Raw genomic sequence first — 24,507 nt, 5'->3', positions numbered from 1 at the left:
CAAAACAATGGGGTCAGATGCTGCTTCCCCTCCATTCTATCTAATTATCTTTCTCCCTCATTCTATCTCTTTCAATCTGTCTCTCTTTCTATCTGTCTGTCTATCTCTGTCTCACAGGTACACATAAATACAAGTATACATAGTGTAAATTACCTAGGATAACCCAAGAAATCCAGACAAAGTGCTATACTGTGCTTGAAGATGTGAGTAAACATGATGACGCAGTCTTGTGGCTCTCTCTGAGACAGAGAGCTAGACGGATAGACAGGGAGCTTGGCAGACAGACAAATAGACAGACAGAAATGTTTGTGTACCAGCAAAAACAAAGCGAGGGGGATGGTCATCTAACCTTTTCTTATCAGCTGCACCCTCCCTCCACCCTCGTTTACGCTCATCAAACATCAGCTCTTATGAGATGTTATCTCCCCTTATCTTGTCACTGTCATGGGGTGAACTGTTTTCCATGCTTCAAGGGAACATCTTCTTCTTCTTCTTCCTCCTTCCTTCTTTCTCCTCCTCCTCCCTCCTCCTCCTCCCTCCTCCTCCTCCCTTCCTCCTCCTTCCTTCCTCCTCCTTCCTTCCTCCTCCTTCCTCTTCCTCCTCCTCCTCCTCCTCCTCCTGCTTCCTCCTCCTCCTCCTTCCTCCTCCTTCCTCCTACTCCTTCCTCCTCATCCACCTTCCTCCTCCTCCTTCCTCCTCCTCCTTCCTCCTGCTCCTTCCTCTTTCCTCTTCCTCCTTCCTCTTCCTCCTTCCTCCTCCTCCTTCCTGTCCTTCCTCCTCCTCCTTCCTCCTCCTCCTTCCTCTTTCCTCTTCCTCCTTCCTCCTCCTCCTTCCTCCTCCTCCTTCCTCCTCCTCCCTCCTCCTTCCTTCCTCCTTCCTTCTTCCTCCTCCTCCTCCTCCTCCTCTTCCTCCTCCTCCATTCTTCTGGTATCCTGGGCATTGCTTTTGGTCTCAAACTCCTCAAAACCATGAAATTGATCTTCATTGACACTTCCATCTGTATTAGAGCATCGCTTGGGAAGAGAAGAGTCCCAGATTTGCTGGGGAATCACATATTTCTTACCGATAGGCATGCTGAAAAAGGACAACAGAAATGGCATTCCCACAATGCACCACTGGCTCCCTGATTTTTTTTATATGGTGCACACTGACCATGGAGACCCATTCTCTCACATGTGGGCCTACCAGCTTTCTCCTGCTTGATTTGAAGCCGCTAGAATTTATGCGTATAGATACGTCAGAAACAGTGGTGCGTAAGACGTATTTATACGGTGTAAACAGTGAAAGGGTTAGTTCACCTTAGAGAATTGTTATAGTCGTACTCTACAATGTGGTAAATGGTGATAATCTATGCAGAGATAACCCATCAGAGCCATTCTAGCTTTATTTCAACATTTTACCTAATAAGCTAAAATCTTCATTATATTCATAGCAAAGTGCTAAACTCATAGGGGTCATTCAGGACCTGTGGAATGGGATATAATCAAGTAAAAGTGCATTTCCAATTTCTAGGATCAAGAGCCCTTCACATACCTCAAGGCATACCCCATTAACCCTTTGACTGTTTCAGGCCCCTTTCTGAAACTGTCATTCTATGTCGCTAAATTTTTGAAAAAAAAAAAAAATTATTTTTTTCTTATGAAATGATATAGACTCTTTTCCCGATGGTAATGATACCAAAAGTTCGAAATTTGGTCGAAAACTCGTGGAATTACGCTCCCGCGAAGTTATCGGTCTTGGCGACATATGTGTATCGGCGATTTCGCCGACTTTGAGCCCTATTTTCAGCCAATTCCGTTATTCCAGTTGACCAAACTCATAGCTATTTCTTTAGAACTCCATTTTATCTATCAGCTGAGTACAAGAAACCTCCCATTTACCAATTTGGACTACCCAATATTGTGGTCAGAAATTGGCAATTTGGCCAATTTCACACAAACTAAAAAAGATGCCAATTTCAAAATAGGGTCCAGAATAAACAAGGTAGACATTCTTGGCACTAAAATAACATATCCTCTGTTCATTAGTCACATCTCTAGGCCCCTCTTATATTATTGCTTTCTATTTTGATTTTTTATTCATACAAAAAAATGCAAAATTTACTGTTATGCAGACTACTGCATTATTGTAAAAATGGTATAAATAATATCAGTGCACTAGTGAAAGAATATTAGACTCCCCAGTTGACGTGTATTGGACGTGTGGTGTGATTTGTTTACTCCTGAACATTGGTAAAAATCGAACATTTCCGCTACTTTGAGCTCAGTTTCAAGGACGTTTTCATCATCAAAGTAATGAAAATCATCTCTATTTCTGTAATATGTTTTCCATTTTATCACCTAAGACCATGAAAACGCAAATACATCGATAAATACTATACGAAAATACACCTCAAAGTCGGCGTTTTAATCCAAAAAAAACGATCAGTTTTTTTTTCTCATTACGCACTGTGTGCTGCAGGATTTTTTTTATGTGTTGCACACTGACCATACAGACCCATTCTCTCATATGTGGGCCTACCAGCTTTCTTCCGCTTGATTTGAAGCCGCTAGAATTATTGAGTATATATACGTCTGAAACACTGGCTCGTAAGACATATATATACGACCAAAACAGTCAAAGGGTTAATGATCAACCAAAAAATAAAAAGAACATAGCATTGTATTTTCAGCATATATGCCCATTAAAGCGGAGGATTAGAAACACGCACAGGTGCTCCTTGACCTACAATAGTTCAACTTCTGATATTTCAACTTTACGATGGTGCTAAAGCAGTTACTTTGGAGGTGAAACTTAGGATAATTACCCAGCATGAAGGCGGCAAGTCCATAACTTGTATTCATATATGTACTTATTGGTACTGATCTTAATTACAGTAATTATTTGTTTATTTACTTATTCAGTAACATAGTTATTTATTTACTTATTTAGCATATATTCATTTTCAACTTATGATGGGTTCGTTGGTACGTAACCCCATAGTAAATCGAGGAGCACCTGTATTCAGTGTGTCCCATCGTCAGTATTTAATCTGTCATATAATTTTTTAATATCCCTGTGGTTGTAGCACTTGCCACAATGTTTTGTGAAACATTAAATTAACCTGCCGCTACATGCAGAGAAAAGCTTTCTCGTATCCTCTCTCTGGTTCTTTTTTTCATAGTTAACATCTTTGGCCTTGTGATTTACATGTTGATGGGGTTTGGAAATGTATCATATTAATTTTTTCAAGTCTTTTCATAATGCTCTGTCTTCATAAGTCAGCTTTTTAGATTTGAGAGCCATTTTGTAGCTCCTCTTTGGACATTTTCTATCTTCGCAAGTTTTTTTAGATGCAAATTCTATACCACGGCATTTTTCAATTTTGGTCTAATGTGTATTGTGTACTTACATTGTGTTGGTCACTAGAGATTTATATTTACTGCAAGAGATTTATATATAATAACAGCCCACAACATTACAAAATTAGATACAAGTGTCAAGTGGCAGAGCTACATTTTTGTGGCCATGAAGCTTGAACTGTTTTGGGTCACCTTTACAAGCAGCAATGGCTAGCTTACGTGATACTCTAATAACCTTTTAATTTTTATTTTAATTATTATTTTGTATTGAATTACACTGTTACTATTTTTTAAAAATCCATTCTCATACAGTAGACCCAAAACTTTTAACCAATGTGAACTAAAACCACTTCTGGGGCCCCTCTGGGATTAGGGGCCCAGAAGCTTTATTAGTTAGTTTCATAGTAGATCTTCCCCTACATGTATCTTCTTCCCTGAAACTCTGGGTCCCCACAATTTGCACTAGAGTATGCCTATGCATTAATTTAGTTGCATTATGGAAAAAACTGGAAAAATTATAAATTAAAATGATTTTTTTTTTTTGCTCGCAAGTTTCTGCTGAACTTAAAAATGTATTGATAGATATCACCATGTTGTGTTAGGATGTATTTTCCCTTTTATGTACACAAATTACCGCACATAGGAGAAAGGAACTTACGACGATGTTTTGGTCCGACTTGTACTATTAACCAGCCACATTAACTGCCCAGTCCTAGTCGGACTGAAACGTTGTCATAAGTTCTTTCTCTTGTGTGCGGGTTATTTGTGTATTGTCTCAGTCATGGTATTATGCCTTTCAATTTTTCTCTCTTATATAAATGTAATTTATATTTATCTGTGTCATGTCATTATTTATCTGTATCATGTCATTATTTATCTGTGTCATGTCATTATCTGTGTCATGTCATTTTCACAGTGGCTATAACACCTTCTTACTATTGGAGTCAGAATATGATTCTTCATCTCAGTACTTGATCATTTCTGCAATATAGCTTTATTGCTCCTAAGTTAAAATTATTCCTCTCAGTACTTTCCCTTTATTTTACTAAGTTAACATTTTGTGTACTCCATTGATTATTTTGGTATATTGATCAGAAACATTGTTTCAGTATTTTAATGAGGCTTAAACTTTGTCCTTCACTTCCTTGCTGGGTAACTAGGCTGTTTTTCCCTCACTCTGGAGAAAGGCTGCATGCTAATGCTCTTACTTGATCTCTCTAAACTAACATTTATATAATGCATATTTTTTGTCTTGTATAATGTAGGTGAAATCAACTTTAAATCACTTGCTGTATTTTCTGGCATATAAGGCACATGATCATATAATATATATATAAGATTATGTTCCCAAGCAGTTGTAATATAATGTTAGTAAACAACAGCTGAAACTTCACCCAGAGCCTATTCTTGACCTTGACCTTGAGCATATAAGATGTAGGCTGAATTTTTGAGACATTTTGTCTTATATGCTGCAAAATGTGGCAGTTTACCAAATCTAGACAGTTATCAGACCTTTTTAAAAAACATAAAAGATCAATGGAGCATAACTGATATCTGAGGTCATATTGTACATCATGGGTACATGTAGTTTGTAACAATTTATTGTGGCATTGCTTCATGGAAAATATTGAGGCATTGCCATTAGTTCTAATACAGAATAGCACAGAGTGTACCTGACTTGTTTGTTTTCAGTTGTTCGTGCACAAACTTTGTAATGGGAAGACTGAACCAGTCATCGCAGTTTCCTGGTAACTTAACAGTTTTTTTAAACTTGAGTATCAGCTTCAGAGATACAGAGGTCTTCCAGGTCTTCTTATTTTACTCAGAACTAGTTTTTTTTAATATAATATTCATTGTTGTACTCTCTCTCTTCCTTACATTGCTTTAACTTTCCACATGGTTTCAGCTTTGGATTCTTGAACACTATCACGAATCGCTTCATAAGTGATGTAGAAGACAAGCTGCTGGGTGGTGTACAGGAAGGGCAAAAAACCTTCTGAGGCTGGGGTAGGCTGTGACCATTCAACTGCACTCACAACAAACTATTGGTTTCACACTAAAAAAAACTTGATTGATGCAATATACTTTTTTTATATATTCTGTGAGGTCTGCCTTTTTGAGAAATTCTCATTTAATGGCCACTAGAATTAATAGTAACTTGTGACTGCAGTGAGTTGTATTATTGTTATTGGTGACTGGTTTTATTACTAACATTTCTAACATGCGAATTTTAATACCTCCTCTAACTAGGAACTTTCCTATTTAAGTGATCATTCTTTTCCTCTGGAATGTATGATAAATAGTTATGTCATAATTATAATTAAACAACAGCTGAAACTTCACCCAGAGCCTATCCTTGACCCTGACCTTCAGCATATAAGATGTAGGCTGATTTTTCGAGACATTATCAGTGAGTTATGGTTGACATAGATTATAATTCCCAAGGGAATCTGCATAATTTTAACTAATATACTTGTACATATTAAGGTTACTAACAATACTTTTGATACTTGGCTACATAAAGTTTACCATTGAATTGTTCCAGGCTAATGCTTCTTGTGAGCATATTACTGCTAAAAGTTATAAATATTATGTTTAAATGCTGGTAGAACTTTTGACAATGTAAAAAGAATACAAGCAACTAATGAGGTATTTATTACAACTACATTCTCTTCAGGAGCTTTATCAAACTAATACAATAATGCAAGGACACAGAGGGGAATTGACAAGGTGGACAGAGACAGTGTGTTTCAGAGATGGGACACAGCAACATGGAGACACAACTGGAAATTGAAGACTCAGATGAGTCACAGGGATGTTAGGAAGTAGTTCTTCAGTCATAGAGTTGGCAGGCAGTGGAACAATCTGGAGAGTGATGTAGTGAAGGCAGGATCCATACATAGCTCTAAGGTGATGTATGATAAAGTCCTTGGAGCAGGAAGAGAGTGGACCTAGTAGCAATCAGTGAAGAGGCAGGACCAGGAGCTGTGACTTAACCCCTGCAACCACAAATAGGTGAGTACACAGGGTATATAATGTGAACCTAGTGAAGTGCAGGAAACAAGAACATGAACACTGTAGAAGACCTACTGATTCATGCTAGCAGTAGCAGAAGTGACTTTTTTGTTGTCAGGAGATGGTAGGGCTTATTGTTTTAAGGAGGATTTGTGCTGATATCTCAGAGAAAAGTCACTATGGCCAACCCTCAACAGAAGGTGTTCCATGGCTCAGTTGGCAATGCTCATGCCTCACACACAGTGTCCATGGTTTAACTCTTCGACTGTCGCAAGCCCATTTTTGAAACTGTCATTCTATGTTGCAAAATTTTCCAAAAAAAAAAAAGATGATTTTATCTTATGAAATGATAGAGAATCTTTTCCCGATTCTAATGATACCAAAACTACGAAATTTGACGGAAAACTTATAGAATTACGCTCTCACGAAGTTAGCGATCTCGGTGATGGTTACTCATCGACGATTTCACCGACTTTGAGCCCTATTTTCAGATAATTCCATTATTCCAGTCGGCAAAACTTGGCTATTTCTTTAGAACTCCATTTGTTCCATTGATTGAGTACAAGAAACCGCCCATTTACCGATTTCATCTACCCAATAAAGTGGTCAGAATTTGGCAATTTGGCCAATTTCACACAAATTAAAAAAAATGCCAATTTCAAAATAGGGTCCAGAATAAACAATGCAGACATTCCTGGCACTAAAATAACATTTCCTCTATTCATTAGTCATGTCTCCAGGCCCCCCTGGAGACAAAAAATAGAAGATTTACTGTAATGTAGACTACTACTTTATTGTAAAATGGTATAAATAATAACAGTGCACTTGTGAAAGAATATTAAGCTCACCAGTTGATGTGTATTGGACGTGTTGGATGATTTGTTTACTCTTGAACATTGGTAAAAATAGAACATTTCTGCTTTTTTGAGCTCATTTTCAAGGTCATTTTCATAGTGAAACTAATCAGAATCATCTCTATTTCTGAACCTAACGAAAAAAATATATTTCACTGAGTTTGTTTAGTATTAAATTACTGTAAACAAATCTAAAATATATTTAGTTGGGTTAGGCTAAAATAAATTGTTCTTGTTATAATTTTCCATTCTTTCAAATGAGACCAAGAATACATCTATAAATGCTATATGAAAATACACCTCAAATTCAGTGTGTTAATCCAAAAACACACACAGATTTTTTTTTCTCATTATGAACTTCGTGTTGCAGGTTTTTTATACAGCGCACACTGACCACACAGACTCATTCTCTCACATGTTGGGCTACCAGCTTTCTCCTGCTTGATTTGAAGCCGCTAGAATTTTTGAGTATACTATACACGTCTGAAATGCTGGCTTGTAAGATGTATATATACGGCTGAAACAGTCAAAGGGTTAATCCCCAGCATGGGTGGAAATGTGGGGCATATTGTCTTCCACTTGCCGTCCCTGTTCACCTAGCAGTAAGTAGGTACCTGGGTGTTAGTCGACTTGTGTGAGTCACATCCTCTTGGATAAGATTAAGGACCCTATTGGAAATAAGATAGTCTTTGATGACACACTGATTTTCTTGAGTTATCCTGAGCGGCTAACACTCCACGTTAAAAATAAAGAAAACAAACAAACAACTTTATTTGTGTAGTATACAGCATGTAGTTTACATGTAATAAAATATTGTTAAGCACAAAGAAAGCCACTATCATGCATGAGCAGTTCACGCAGACTTAATACTAATGTTTACACACTACTTAAGACTAGACATAGGTTATTAGTGGTAAATTTTAATTATGTATTATTATAAAAAGAGAGGTAGCAAAAAGTATTACAATTTGTACAATTTACAATAGAGAGGCAGCAAAATATTACAAGTAACACAATTTACAGTAGTACAGTTTTAAGTGTGTATTATTATAAATCCAAACAAATCTTAACCACGGACTTCACTTGTTGCACACTAACAGCCAACGGATAAGTCAAGAAGCCTTGATTAAGAAGTTATACTCGCGTTCCCTACTCAATTACGAGAAGCATGCGAATTCATAACAAGCCTGGAATTCATAACAGGCAGTGAGAAGGACCTCCAGAAAGGTTATATAAGGGGCATACTCACTGCAGTCCTGTGTTATCCTTCCTCTGGGATTCCTCCTGGATGGTTCATCACTGCCCTTCAGGGCCTCACCAGATACTTTCATTGTCACCACCACTGGAAAAATATATTATTTCCTTTATTCTTCTATATACAGTGGACCCCCGCATACCGATTTTAATCCGTGCAAGAGGGCTCATTGGTATGCGAAATAATCGGTATGCGAATGAATTTTCCCCATAAGAAATAATGGAAATCAAATTAATCCGTGCAAGACACCCAAAAGTATGAAAAAAAAAAAATTTTACCACATGAAATGTTAATTTTAATACACACAAACTGAAAAAGGCATGCACAATTACATGACACTTACTTTTATTGAAGATCTGGTGATGATTGATGGGATGGGAGGAGGGGAGAGAGAATGTTAGTGTTTAGAAGGGGAATCCCCTTCCATTAAGACTTGAGGTGTCGAGTCCTTTTCTGGGGTTACTTCCCTTCTTCTTTTAATGCCACTAGGACCAGCTTCAGAGTCACTGGACTTCTTTCGCACAACATATCTGTCCATAGTGGCCTGTACCTCTCGTTCCTTTATGACTTCCCTAAAGTGTTTCACAACATTGTCAGTGTACAGGTTGCCAACACGGCTTGCAATAGCTGTGTGAGGGTGATTTTCATCCATGAAGGTTTGCACTTCAAGTCACTTTGCACAGATTTCCTTAATCTTTGTAGTAGGCAACTTCTTCAATTTCTCTCTCCCCTCCTCTGAACCAGTTTCCTCAGGTCTGGCCTCTTGCTCTTGAAGTTGATCTATCAGCTCATCAGTGGTTAGTTCTTCATTGTCCTCCTCCACCAACTCTTCCACATCCTCCCCACTAACCTCCAACCCCAAGGACTTTCCCAATGCCACAATGGATTCCTCAACTGGCATAATCCTCTCAGGGTTAGCCTCAAACCCTTCAAAATCCCTTTTGTCTACACATTCTGGCCACAGTTTCTTCCAAGCAGAGTTCAAGGTCTTCTTAGTCACTCCCTCCCAAGCCTTACCTATAAGGTTTACACAATTGAGGATATTAAAGTGCTCTCTCCAAAACTCTCTTAGAGTCAGTTGAGTTTCTGAGGTCACTACAAAGCACCTTTCAAACAGAGCTTTTGTGTACAGTTTTTTGAAGTTTGCAATAACCTGCTGGTCCATGGGCTGCAGGAGAGGAGTGGTATTAGGAGGCAAAAACTTCACCTTAATGAATTTCATGTCCCCATAAAGTCGCTCTGCCACGTCTGTAGGATGACCAGGGGCACTGTCTAACACCAGGAGGCACTTAAGTTCTAATTTCTTTTCAGTTAGGTAATCTTTCACATTGGGGGCAAATGCATGGTGTAACCAGTCATAGAAAAAGTCCCTAGTGACCCATGCCTTACTGTTTGCCCTCCACAGCACACACAAATTCTCCTTGAGGACATTCTTTTGCCTGAACGGTCTGGGAGTTTCAGAGTGATACACTAATAAAGGCTTCACTTTGCAATCACCAGTAGCATTGGAACACATCAACAAAGTAAGCCTGTCTTTCATAGGCTTATGTCCTGGGAGTGCCTTTTCCTCCTCAGTAATGTAGGTCCTGCTTGGCATTTTCTTCCAAAACAGGCCTGTTTCATCACAATTAAACACTTGTTCAGGTTTCAGTCCTTCAGTTTCTATGTACTCCTTGAATTCCTGCACATATTTTTCAGCTGCTTTGTGGTCTGAACTGGCAGCCTCACCATGCCTTATCACACTATGTATGCCACTACGCTTCTTAAATCTCTCAAACCAACCTTTGCTGGCCTTAAATTCACTCACATCAGCACTAGTTGCAGGCATTTTTTTAATTAAATCCTCATGCAACTTCCTAGCCTTTTTGCTTATGATTGCTTGAGAGACGCTATCTCCTGCTAGCTGTTTTTCATTTATCCACACCAATAAGAGTCTCTCAACATCTTCCATCACTTGCGATCTTTGTTTCGAAAACACAGTTAAACCTTTGGCAAGAACAGCTTCCTTGATTGCCTTTCTGGTGCCCACAATAGTAGCGATGGTTGATTGGGGTTTCTTGTACAACCTGGCCAGGTCGGCGATACGCACTCCACTTTCATACTTATCAATGATCTCTTTCTTCATCTCTATTGGAATTCTCACCCTTATTGCTGTAGGGTTGGCACTAGAAGCTTTCTTGGGGCCCATGGTCACTTATTTTCCAGATAAAGCACCGAAAACAATGTAATAATACGAAATGTTCCGATTGTATGCTTGGATGTTACCGCGGAGGCTGGCTGGTAAACAATGGCACGGGCGGCACATGTGAGGCTGGCTGAGGGCTCACATTGGATGCGTCTCGGACGAACAGCGGTGAGCGGGTTTTTAAGCGGTATGCGAGGCAAAATTTTTGCGATTAAAGCAAGCGGTATGCGGATTAATCGTTATGTGATGCCAACGGTATGCGGGGGTCCACTGTATAATGCTGTGTATATCTAGCATTCCTGCAGTTAGGAAAGGAATGTTATTAAGTACAAGATACTGTATACAGTTGATCATTGACCAATGATTTTAACTCATTCCAGAGAGCTTGTCCTTAGCTGAATTTATCATTAGTCGAATTAATTTTCCCCATAGAAATGATGGAAATCCAATTAATCCGTTCCAGACAGCCAAAAGTGTTAAAAAAAAAAATTTTTACATGACATATACATTTCCCTACAAAGAAAACAATGAGACATGCACAATAAATACATAAATAAATACTAAAATGACACTTACCTTTATTGAAGAGTATTGATGAGTGATGAGACACTGTTTTTCTTGAACACTCTGGGATTTTTAGAGTGATACATGAGTAAAGGCTTCACTTTGCAATCCCCACTAGCATTGCAACAAAACATGAGAGTTAGCCTGTCTTTCATATGCTTGTGTCCTGGGAGTGCCTTTTCCTCCTGAGTAATGTAGGTCCTGTTTGGCATTTTCTTCCAGAGCAGGCCTGTTTCGTCACAATTGAACACTTGTTGGGGTTGGAATTTTTCAGCTTCGCCAAGCCTTATCACACTGTGTATGCCACTATGATTCTTAACCCTTTCAGGGTCGACAGGCCCTCTCCCAGACTTGTTCTCAGGGTTGACAAATTTTCCAAAAAAAAACAAAAAAATTTATTTTTTTCTTATGAAAAGATGGAGAATCTTTTCCCTATCATAATAACACCAAAAGTATGAAATTTGATGGAAAACTTACGGAATTATGCTCTCGTGAAGTTAGTGGTCTCGACGATGTTTATGCATCGGCGATTTTGCCCACTTTAAGCCCTATTTTCAGCCAATTCCAGTGTACTAGTTGACAAAAATCATAACTATTTTGCTAGAACTCCATTTTTTCTATCGAATAAGTACAAGAAACCACCCATTTACCGATTTCAACTATCCAATAAAGTGGTCAGAATTTAGCAATTTTGCCAATTTCACACAAATTTCAAAAGATACCAATTTCCAAATAGGGTCCAGAAAAAACAAGAAAGACATTCCTGGCACTAAAATAACACTTCCTCTGTTCATTAGTCATGTCCTCACGCCCCTCTTACATTCTTTTGCTTTCCACTTTGAATTTTTATTCTCACAAAAAATAGAAGATTTACTGTTATGCAGACTACTGCATTAGTGTGGAAATGGTATAAATAATATCAGCGCACTTGTGAAAGAATATTAGACTTACCAGTTGATGTGTATTGGACACGTAGCATGACTTGTTTACTTTGAACTTTGGCAAAAATCGAAGATTTCTGCTACTTTGGGCTCAATTTTGAGGTACTTTGCATTGTAAAACCAATCAAAATCATCTCAATTTCTGTAATATGTCTTCCATTCTATAAAATGAGACCAGGAAAACTAGAATACCGTCATAAATACCATACGAAAATACAGTGCAAACTTGCTGTTTTAAACCAAAAACACCGTCAAATTTTTTTTTTCTCATTACGCACTGTGTGCTGCAGGATTTTTTTTATACTGCGCACACTGACCACATTGATCCATTCTTTCATATGTAGGCCTAGCAGCTTTCGCTAGATTTGAGGGTGCTAGAATTTAGGCGTACTAGTACGTCAAAAACTCTGGTGCGTAAGCCGTACTAGTATGTCAGAAACCCTGAAAGGGTTAAATCTCTCAAACCAACCTTTGCTGGCCTTAAATTCACCAATGTGAGCACTAGTTCCAGGCATTTTTTCCTGTTCACCTGGGTGTTAGTCGACTGGTGTGGGTCGCATCCTGGGGCTCGATGATGCACTGACTTTTTTTGAGTTATCCTGGATGGCTAACCCTCTGGGGTTAATTGTTTCTCGGTAATTGTTTCGTGTTAAGCCACACCAACAACACTCTCTCCACATCTTCGAGTAGTACAGCTGACAGTGGTGCAGCAGCAGCTGACCGTGGTGCAGCAGCAGCTGACCGTGGTGCAGCAGTAGCTGACCGTGGTGCAGCAGTAGCTGATTGTGGTGCAGCAGCAGCTGATCATGGTGCAGCAACAGCAGCAGCTGACCATGGTACAGCAGTAGCTGATGGTGGTACAGCAGCAGCTGACCATGGTACAGCAGTAGCTGATGGTGGTACAGCAGCAGCTGACAGTGGTGCAGCAACAGCAGCAGCTGACCATGGTATAGCAGTAGCTGATGGTGGTACAGCAGCAGCTGACAGTGGTGCAGCAGCAGCTGACCATGGTACAGCAGCAGCCGACAGTGCTGCAGTAACAGCAGCTGCTGACAGTGGTACAGCAGCAGCTGATGATGGTACAGCAACAGCTGACCATAGTATTTCTCACCCTTTTTACCACAGGGTTGGCACTAGAAGCTTTCATTGGGCCCATGGTGGCTTATTTAGCAGTTACAAGCACTAAAAAAATGGAATAATACAAAATATATCACATGTATGTGTGACACTGTCCGCCCTGGCTTGTAAACAATGGCACACTAGCTGAAGGCAGAGCAGCTGAGGCGCTCAGGCTGGGCAGACAGGCGAATGTATTTGGGAAGAATGTCCTTACCTGAGTTCTTCATTGTTGGTCAAGCCAATATTTTTACGCAGAAACGCATCATTGCCTGATTTTATTGTTAGTCGATGCCATCGTTGGTCGAGGGTCCACTGTATGTATAAATAATAGAGAAGAAATTTAATGCTCAAGGCAAAAGCAGTAACAGATCAGAGACTTATAATAAAATGCCTCTCATTAACATGCCAGAAAATATGCACGAAGTGCTAAGCTTAAAATATTATATATTTAATATACTCCATGGGGAAGTGGAGAAGAATACTTCCTCTGTAAGCCATGCGTTTCGTAAGAGGTGACTAAAATTCCAGGAGCTAATAACCTCTTCTGTATAAATTGTTAAATGTAAAAAGAAGAAAAACTAAATTTCTTCTTTTTTGGGTCACCCTGCCTCGGTGGTCACCCTGCCTCGGTGGTCATCCTGCCTTGGTGGTCACCCTGCCTTGGTGGTCACCCTGCCTTGGTGGTCACCCTGTCTCAGTGGTCACCCTGCCTTGGTGGTCACCCTGTCTCGGTGGTCACCCTGCCTCGGTGGTCACCCTGCCTCGGTGGGAGATGGCCATTGTGTTAAAAAAATTAATATGTATCCACTTTACAGATGTGCTAAATAACCTTTAACCCTTTCAAGGTCCGTGTCGTAGATCTATGGCTTTTCATTGAGGGTCCAAACCGTAGATCTGCGCCAAAATTCTAGCGGCGTCAAATTTAGCGCAAGGGGGTTGGGAGGCCTACATCTGAGAGAATGGGTCTGGGTGGTCAGTGTGCGCACTATTGAAAAAATCTGGACGCCTGCATGGCATTGTGGGAACACCGCCAAAGTAGCTTTGTTTGTCATGCCTGGCAGCAAGGAAGCTCTCACTCCCCACTCACTCTCCTGGCAAATTTTCACTCTCCTCTTCACAACTTACAGTTCTAAGACTTCATTCATTAGGGATTTGCCGGTACTTTCAGCCCGGGTCTTCTCTAGATGGTGACCCGGCGAGTTCTAAGACTGATAAAAGTGGATCTGAAGAGGAATTCTATGGTTTTGAACCATATGGTACAGTGGTACCATATGGTACAAAGGTGCCATGTCATACAATGGTATATGGTACAATGGTACCATATGGTACATTATATTATATGGTACATTATACCATATGGTACATTGTACCATATGGTACAAGGACCCTAATGGAAATAAATAACAAAAAAGGCACAATACCGTGACTAGAATGATACACAAATAACCCGCACATAGAGAAGTGGAGCAGGACGGGTAATGTAGGCAGGAAGAGGTAGTGGTGGTGGTAGTAGTAGTGGTAGTGGGGAATTAAGGAGGAGGAGGAGCCAGTCAAATACAAAGAAAGGGGAGCACTGCAAGGGAGCTAGGTGCCCACAGAGGGAGAGCAAGAACACAGAGGTGGGGCGGGAGGAGGGGAAGAAATGAAATAAATAATGAAGGAACTAAAACACAAAACAGAAGAAAGAAAGACATCCCAGAAGAGAAAAGAAAATTGGAAAGAGGAAAGGGGAAGAGGGAGAAGAATAAAAAAGGAGGAATCAGGTTAAGTCACGGGTGTTCTGAAGTTTGGAGCATTATACAATGTAGTGGGAGAGGAAGGCATCTACAGAGACGAAGCTAGGACTAAGATTCATACAAGGAAAGTTGTGTATTAGGGAGGATTCAACCAGACGGCAACTGTTAAAGTTGGAAGTAGGGAAGACAGTTTTAGCAGAAGACCAGTCAATAGGATGGCTGTGATCTCTGACGTGACAGAAAAGAGCATTATTAGTGTCGGCAAGCCTAACACTATTTTTGTGCTCCCTAAGTCTGTCAGAAAGAGATTGACCAAATAGAGTAGACACCAGGAACATCTGTAGAGGGAGGAGAGGTATGAACGAGGTTAGTGCTAAGAGTGTTAGTCTGGCGGAAAGTAAGCTTGATGTCTAAGGGACGGAGAGAATTGTTGAGATTAGAAAGACCGGAAATGTAGGGAAGGCAGAGGACAGGAGAGTTCCCAGGAATAGAGTGTTTGGGAGAGAAGAAATTGCATTTAGCACGTGAGAGGGCAGAGTCTATGAAATGGGAAGGGTAGCCAAGACGAGAAAGCGAATTATGAAGAGTGGAAATTTCTGCTGGAAGGAACTGAGGATCACAGATGCGGAGGGCATGGAGAAAGAGGGAGATAAGAACACTTTTCTTGACAGAGGAAGCATGATAGGAAAAGTAGTGAATGTACATGCCACTGTGCATAGGTTTGCAGTAAACAGAAAAGGAAAAACCTGTATCTGAGCGGTGGACATGGACATCAAGGAAAGGAAGCAAGGAATTAGATTCCCATTCGGCTTTAAACTTAATGGAAGGGGCAAGATTATTAAGAGCTTCAAGAAAAGGTTGGAAGAGACGAGTCATGAGGCCACAGAGCAAAGACGTCATCATCATAGCGGAGCCAGAGTGAAGGTCGCACATTGATGGTAGGAAGAAGAACAGTCTCGAAGTACTCCATGTAAAGATTAGCAAGGACAGGAGAGAGAGGAGAGCCCATAGCCACACCGAAGGTTTGAGAATAATATTTCCCTTGGAAGGAAAAGGAATTAAGAGTCCACACAGAGGTGGATAAGATCAAGGAAGACATCAATAGGTATAGGGAGATGAAGAAACCCTTCATGGGCCTTCTCTCTAAGAAAATCAAGGACATCATCAAGAGGGACATTGGTGAAGAGGGACTCAACGTCAAGACTAAGCATCTTACAGGTCGGGAGAGAGCGAACCCATTCAACAAAGTCTTGAGAGTGACAGAGGTGGGCAGGAGAAAAAGTACCAAGAAAGGGAGTGAGGGTTTTGACCAACCAAGAAGCAAGAGAATAAGAGACAGAACCTCTAGAGGATATGGTAGGACGTAGAGGAATATCAGGTTTATGAGTTTTGGGAAGGCCATAGAAATAGGGAAGAGAGGGACAGATGACATGAAACCGTTGAACAAGGTCAAAGTCAGGAGGACAGAGGTCGGAGAGAGTCCTTAGTTTCTTGTTGAAAGTTCTCTTGATGCGATCAAGAGGGTTGGAAACGAGAGGAGTGTAGGTACGTGAGTCAGAGCAAGACATCAGCTTTACGGAGGTAATCCTCGCAATCAAGGATAACTACCGAATTACCTTTGTCAGAAGATAGTATGATAATGTTAGTGTTAGATTTAAGAGAAGAAAGGGCAAGTTGGTAATGGCGCAGAAGGTGGTGGTTCTTAGAAAACAGACTAACAAGAGCAGGAAGGAGAGCGCCACAAAAAGTGGACAGGTCAGGAAGATTATGGGAGCGAGACTGACGAAAAGAATCAAAAGAGCTAATCAGGGCAATACCAGCATGAGGGGCAGGTGAAGTGGCAAAGGAAAGGCCAAAACCAAGAAGTTCAAGCTCATATTGAGAGAGAGAGACACACGACAAGTTAGTAACACAGTCAGTGAGGGAGAATTTAGACCAAGGGCTGGCTGAGATGAGACAAAGTTTATTCTGTAGTTTAGAAGAATGAATTTGTGTATTCAGGCGAGCAGTGTCAAAGACAATGGTAGAGAGAGGAGGTTACAGAGATCTTGTGGTAGAGCCGCAAGGAGAGCACATTGACATCAAGCTTACTTTCCACCAGACTAACACTCTTCGCACTAACCTCGTTCATACCTCTCCTCCCTCTACAGATGTTCCTGGTGTCTACTCTATTTCTTGCTCCTCCTGTACTCTTCAATACTTTGGAGAAACTGGTCTATCTCTTTCTGACAGACTTAGGGAGCACAAAAATAGTGTTAGACTTGCTGACACTAATAATGCTCTTTTCTGTCACGTCAGAGATCACAGCCATCCTATTGACTGGTCTTCTGCTAAAACTGTCTTCCCTACTTCCAACTTTAACAGTTGCCATCTGGTTGAATCCTCCCTAATACACAACTCTCCTTGTATGAATCTTAGTCTTGGCTTTGTCTCACTACATTGTAAAATGCTCCAAACTTCAGAACACCGGTGACAACCTGATTTCTCATTTTTTCTTCTTCTCCCTCTTCCCCTTTCCTCTTTCCCTTATTCTTTTCTCTTCTGGGTTGTCTTTCTTTCTTCTGTCTTGTGTTTCTGTTCCTTCATTATTTATTTAATTTCTTCCCCTCCCCCCCACCTCTGTGTTCTTGCTCTCCCTCTGTGGGCACCTAGCTCCCTTGCAGTGCTCCCCTTTCTTTGTATTTGACTGGCTCCTCCTCCTCCTTAATTCCCCACTACCGCCGCCGCTGCCGCTGCTGCTGGTACCACCACCACCACCTTGCACCATATGGTATCCTGTACCATATAGTACCCTGCAACATATGATACCATGTACCATATGGGTAGTTGGAGATGTTGATGCCACAAGACACCAGCCAAGACTGAGTGAGTGGCAACGCAAGCTAGCTATGACTCCGTAGTTTCCAAGACAAAGCGCTTTGTCATCCACCTCAAGGAACATGTCGAGTGGCTGTACATTTGTAAATATATAATAGAACATTACTAATATACAACATTTTTGCAATTTTTTTGTTGTAAACAGTTATTGTAAACGAAATAATGATGAAAATATTAGTGTGTTTATTGTGTTGAATACAACAGTACCATATAGTAACATATGGTACAATGTACCATATGGTACCATTGCACCATATGGTACCATTGCACCATATGGTACCATTGCATCATATGGTACCATTGTACCAGATGGTGCCATTGTACCATATTCTACCACATGGTACCATTGTATCATATGGTGCCATTGTACCATATTCTCCATATGGTACCATTGCACCCTATGGCACCATTGTACCATGTGGTACTATATGGTACTGTTATATTCAACACAACCACACCAATATTTTCATCATTTTGTTTACAATAAACTTGTAAACAAGTTTTGTAAGCAATATAATGATAAACAAATTAGTGCAGTTATTGTGTTGAATACAATGAGTGTACACTTATACAATATACATTATATTGGTCTCACAGGCCACAAATGTTACTAGAAAAAGAAAAAATTAGAAAAGAAAAGAAAAAAGTATAAAAAACGTAAAATAACAAAGTGCGATTTTGCGGAAGTCGGCGATTTTGCGGAAGTCGCTGATGTTGCCGCCACCCAGTCATTTTGGGTCAACTTCCCACCGCTGTATCTCAGTAAGTACTGATCAGATTTTGTTTTTGTTTTATTACCTTCACAAAAATATTATCTTTAATTCTGTAAGAAAATTTTTTTTTTTTGTTTTTTTTCAAAATTTCTTGGACACTGGGGCACCACTTCAGATTTTCGCCTTGGACCCTTAAAGGGTTAACCCCTTTCAGGGTTTCGGCCATACTAGTACGGCTTATGCACCAGGGTTTTTGACGTGCTAGTACTCATAAATTCTAGCGCCTTCAAATCTCGCAGGAAGAGGCTCGTAGGCCTAGATGTGAGAGAATGGGTGTGTGGGGTCAGTGTGTGTGGTAGAAAAAAAATCTGGGACCCAGTGGCGCATTGTGGGAGCGCCATTTTAGTAGACCTTGTTCATCATGCCTCGCGGTAAGAAGCTCCTCACTCCTCGGCAAATTGGGACACTTTTGTTTCCCAGTAACAGTTCTAATACAGATGGAAGTGCCAGTGAAGATGAGTTTCAAGGTTTTGGTGAGGTTGTGACCGAAACTAATGACCATAATATCAGTAATAGTGAGGAAAACCCAGATGGCCCTCAGTCTTCCACCTCTGCTGCTGGGCCATCTTGTTCATGTTCAGTTGTACCAGAATCAAAGAGGAAACTCCTATTTTCCCAAATCCCAGACTCAGATGTGAGCATTGGTGATGATAGTGATGGTGAATATGAACTATAAGCTCTTGAAAACAGTTCCAGTAGTGATAGTGAAGTGGAATATTCTCCAGCGAAGCGTCAGTATATGCCCTCTGGTAGTGTGCCATATGCTATTCCAAGGGGAAGGAGTACATCCCATGGCTGTACAACAGGAACAGACAGTGAAAATGACGATGATAGTGTTGCAATTGGGATGGAAAATGTTCACGGTGGTGGTAGTGGTGGTGCCGGCCGTGAGGCACCAGCAGTGGGCCATGCTGCCACCCACGCCGCTGCCTCGGCTGATCTACAACAAAGGCCACCATCCCCCACCCACCCACCACACCAGCCTCCACAACCACAACCTCCACAACCACAACCTCCACAACCACAACCTCCACAACCACAACCTCCACAACCACAACCTCCACAACCACAACCTCCACAACCACAACCACCTGTCAATGTCCAGTACCCACCAGCAGACCGCACCTGAGATTGGCAGGAAGCTGTCAATTTTGTTCCAAATCCCCACCAGTTTGATGAAAGCCAAAGTGGAATACGGCCATGTTGTACACTGGGGAACAATACCAGTGAACTGGAATGTTTCGAGTTATTCTTTGACGAACCCCTGATGGAAATTATTGTCAGGGAAAGCAACAGATACTATGAGTACACCATGGCAAACACAGTACTTTCACCAAGCTCACAGTTACACAAGTGGAAGGAGACAACTGTTGCTGAGATGTATCTTTTCTTTGCCACAATAATGCTTATGCCACATGTGTATAAGCACAGTGTGAAATCATACTGGTCAACAGACCGCCTGATTGCAACCCCAGGTTTCAGTGATATAATGCCAGTGAATCGATTTGTGCTAATGTTACGTATGCTTCACTTCTCAGACAAAACCAGGCCTGACAGAAATGACAAGTTATATAAGATTAGGCATGTGTTTGTGTATCTGAAAGAGAAATTCAATATGTACTTTTATCCCTTCAGGAAGCTTGTAATTGACGAGTCTTTCATTCTGTTCAAAGGAAGACTCTCTTTCAAGCAGTACATACCAAGCAAGAGGAAACACTTTGGTATAAAGTTCTTTGAGCTTTGTGATTGTTACAGTGGTCTGGTATTGGATATTATTGTGTACACTGGAAGTTATACATTGCAAAATACCAGGAAGTTATTGGGCATCTCTGGTGATGTGGTTAGAACAATGATAGTACCATACCTTGGTAAGGGGCATATTTTATGTACTGACAACTGGTACACAAGCCCCTCACTCAGTGATTTTTTGCGAGTGAACATGACAGATGTGTGTGGCACAGTACATGCAAATCGTAAACATAGGCCCAGGTTTGACGCTGGCACTCGTAGAGGCGAGGTGCAGGCGTTTGCTGCCAATGACATCATGGCATTTCGGTGGCATGACAAACGAGTTGTCACACTGTTGTCATCAGTTCACCCTAACGAAATGATGAACACTGGCAGGCAGCATAGAGAAAGCAATGAACCCATTCTAAAACCTGCAGCTGTGATTGATTACACCCTCAATATGTGCTCAGTGGACAAATGTGACATGCAGATTGGGTTTGCTGATTGTGTTTGCAAGAGTTATAAGTGGTACATAAAACTCTTTTTCCATCTTCTGGACATTTCCAGGCTCAATGCTTATAATATGTATAAGATGAGGACCAGAAACAAACCACCATATGGCGAATTCTGTTTGTCTGTCATCAGACAAATAGTATTCAAGTACCAAGGAGTATTCAAGTACCAAGGAACAACACCTGCAATAGACCACCCACTAAATTATCAACTACCTTCTCGTCTGAAGCATGGTGATCACTTCCTAGTAAAACTGCCTGCTACTGCTTTCAAGAAAAAGGCTCAGAAGAGGTGTTACGTCTGTGCACATGCAAAAAAATGCCCACAACAACGCAGAGACACTCGTTTTATGTGTGAGGAGTGTAAAACACCAGTGTGCATGACACCATGTTTCAAAGACTTCTACAAGCTGCAGAACTTCTAGAAACATGTCCTGTGACTGTATATGTGTATATAAAATATAGAAAAATAGTAATAAAGAACATTTCATATCATTTGTTTGTGTAAATATTTTCTGTAAACAAAACAGTGACAATAGTGTTTTTGCAGTTATTGTGTAGTATACAAAAAGAAATAACTTGCAAAATAGTGCTCATATTGGTCTTGCAGGCCATAAAAGTTACTTGGAAAAAAAAATTAAAAAGTAATAGAAAATTGTACATAAACTAAATAAAGTAATACCGGGTGACGGCAGTCTGCGATGTTACCATATACCAGGCATTTTCTGTCAACTTTATGCCTCCATATCTTGGTAAGTATTGATGGTAAAAATTTTTTGTTTAGCCTATAATGTTCCAAAAAAAAAAAAAACTATCTTTTTATAAGAAAAAAAATATTTTTTTAAATTTTGGCAACCCTGATAACAAGTCTCTGAGAGGGACTGGGGACCCTGAAAGGGTTAATAGTGAAAAATGATTATAAGCATTTCATGGCAAAAGAAATAATGAAGACATATTTAGTGGTTTAGTTGTGGATGTGCCTGGTGTGTAGGATGGTTTGTGGTAGTGTTGGGAGGAGATCCATGGTGGTGATCAGTTTGAGACATGTCTCACTCAAGCATCTAAGAATTTCACAAGAAATACTTTTGTCTGCCTCGATTTGACATTAAAATACATCTAGGAAATACCTAAAGACCCAGTCATGATAAAAAATTAGCGAATGTGATCATAGACAGCTCCAAGAAATTGATAAGATGGTGAGAAGACACCAGCTTGTTTCCACACTATCATAATCACTTAGTAATGAAAAAAGGGGATGATGCTCTGGGGGAGGGTGTTGATACACCACCAGAAATAACAAATGGTATGGTAGTACTAATGGTTGTAAAAGTACTGCAGATAGTGTTAGGTCAGGAAAAACTGCAGTAGGGAACCCAGTCACAAAAAATTCTGGCAAACATAAATCACACCTGTGCAAATTCTATGCCTTGGGAATCTTTAAGCATGGATTATCTGGGAAAACAGGTGGGACATGCACTTTTAACCATCCAAAAAAACATGACCACATGGCTTCGTAAACTATTTCAACCTGAAATGTGTTATTCTGCAGTCCATGAAAGACTGTTACAACACACACTGTCAGGCACACTATTTAACCCTTTGACTGTTTTGGTCATATATATATGTCTTACAAGCCACCGTATATATATAGTACTCATAAATTATAGCAGCTTCAAATCAAGCAACAAAAAGCTGGTAGGCCCACATGTGAGAGAATGGGTTAGTATGGTCGGTGTGCACCCTATAAAAAAAATCCTGCAGCACGCAGTGCATAATGAGAAAAAAAACTCCGACCTTTTTTTTTTAATTAAAATGCCGACTTTGTGGTCTATTTTCATATAGTATTTATGGTTGTATTCTTGTTTTCTTGGTCTCATTTGATAGAATGGAAAACATATTATAGAAATAGAGGTGATTTTGATTGGTTTTACTACAAAAAGAACCTTGAAATGGCGCTCAAAGTAGGGGAAATCTTTGATTTTTGCCGATGTTCAGAAGTAAACAAATGATGTCATTTCCCAATAAATGTCCAAGTAGCCATTCTAATATGCAGTCATGAATGGGTTGACATTATTTATACAATTACAGTATTACAATATTGCAGTAGTCTGCATAACAGTAAATCTTCTATTTTTTGTTTGAATAAAAATTCAAAAGAGAAAGCAAGAGTAATATCAGAGGGGCCTGGAGATGTGACTGATGAACAAAGAAAATGTTATTGTAGAGCCAGGAATGTCTGCATTGTTCATTCTGGACCCTATTTTGAAATTGTCATTTTTTAATTTTCGTGAAATTGGCCAAATTGCAAATTTCTGACCACGTTATTAGGTAGTCGAGATCGTTAAATGCGCAGTGTCCTGTACTCAATCGATAGAAAAAATGGAATTCTAAAGAAATAGCTATGAGGTTGGTCGACTGGAACAATGGAATTAGCCGAAAATAGGGCTCAAAGTGGGTGAAATCGCCGATTCGTAAATATCGCCGAGGTCACTAACTTTGTGGGAGCGTAATTCCGTCACTTTTCCATCAAATTTCGTTCTTTTGGTGTCATTACAATCGGGAAAAGATTCTCTATCATTTCATAAGAAAAAATAATTTTTTTTGGAAATTTTGCGACACCAGGAGACACCTCAGGATTTGGGGTTGTGACAGTCAAGGGGTTAAAGGGAACAGAAAAGTACAGATGACTCAGACCTTGGGAAACAAACAAGGGTAATTACAGCCACTCCAGAGAAAGATTTTTTAGTGCCAGGAAGAAAAAGAAACTGGCAGGAAATGACAGAAATGATACACCACTTATGATCACTACTTAGTGGAGGCACAGTCAGTGACCTCCACTCCAGAACAGCAGATACTAGTGCAGTGGACCCCTGTATTTCGTCGGCACCGACTTTCGTGAAATCTGACTTTTGGCAAGTTTTTTCAGCAAAATTTAGCTTTGCGGTTTGTGATTGAACTCGTGATTCGGTGACCATCTGGTATGCATCTGCCCATCACCGCACACACAAAGCCAGTCTCACGCACCATTCACACTCAGTGTGCCATTGTTTACCAGTGTGTGACCGTCACCCCCCGGGTTCATACAATACATTTCATAATAATCCATTGTTTGTTGTGTTTGCAACTGCTAAATAAGTCACCATGGGCCCAAGGAAAGCTAGTGCAAGCCCTTTGGTGAAGAAAGTGAGGAACAAGATCGAATTCAAGAAGGAAATCATTGAAAAATATGGGAGTGGAGTGCATGTTACAGAACTTGCCAGGATGTATGGCAAACCCCATTCAACCATCACTTTGATCATGGCAAAGGGAAAGGAAATAAAGTGTGCTGTTGTTGCAAAAGGGGTAGATATGCTGACAAAAAAAGAGATCGCAAATCCTCGAAGAAGTGGAAAGATAGTACAGTGGACCCCCGCATAACGATGGCATCGCATAGCGATTTTTCCGCATAACGATTACTTTTATCGCAAAATTTTTGCCCCGCATACCGATTAAAAACCCGCATACCGATTTTCGTCCGAGACGCGTCCAATGTGCCCTCAGCCAGCCTCACATGTGCCGCTCCGTCCCATTGTTTACCAGCCAGCCTCCGCGGTAACATCCAAGCATA

At 40.4% G+C, this 24,507-nt stretch overlaps 1 protein-coding gene across 5 annotated transcripts in view; it reads left to right on the top strand.

Moving 5' to 3' along the window:
* Rilpl (Rab interacting lysosomal protein like) overlaps positions 1-24,507 on the top strand; it is a gene marked incomplete at its 5' end in the record, with an annotated part of 507,005 nt that overhangs the window by 137,077 nt on the left and 345,421 nt on the right. For 2 of the 5 annotated variants that reach the window (XM_053774591.2, XM_053774588.2), the window contains 1 exon segment: positions 5,248-5,348. In XM_053774591.2, coding sequence (XP_053630566.1) covers positions 5,248-5,341 — 94 coding nt within the window. 5 annotated transcript variants of the gene reach the window in all.

This window comes from Cherax quadricarinatus, chromosome 62, assembly GCF_038502225.1.
Source record: "Cherax quadricarinatus isolate ZL_2023a chromosome 62, ASM3850222v1, whole genome shotgun sequence".
Lineage (NCBI taxonomy): Eukaryota > Metazoa > Arthropoda > Malacostraca > Decapoda > Parastacidae > Cherax > Cherax quadricarinatus.
The sequence above is the reverse complement of the archived record's forward strand: the minus strand, read 5'-3'. Positions and strand labels throughout refer to the sequence as shown.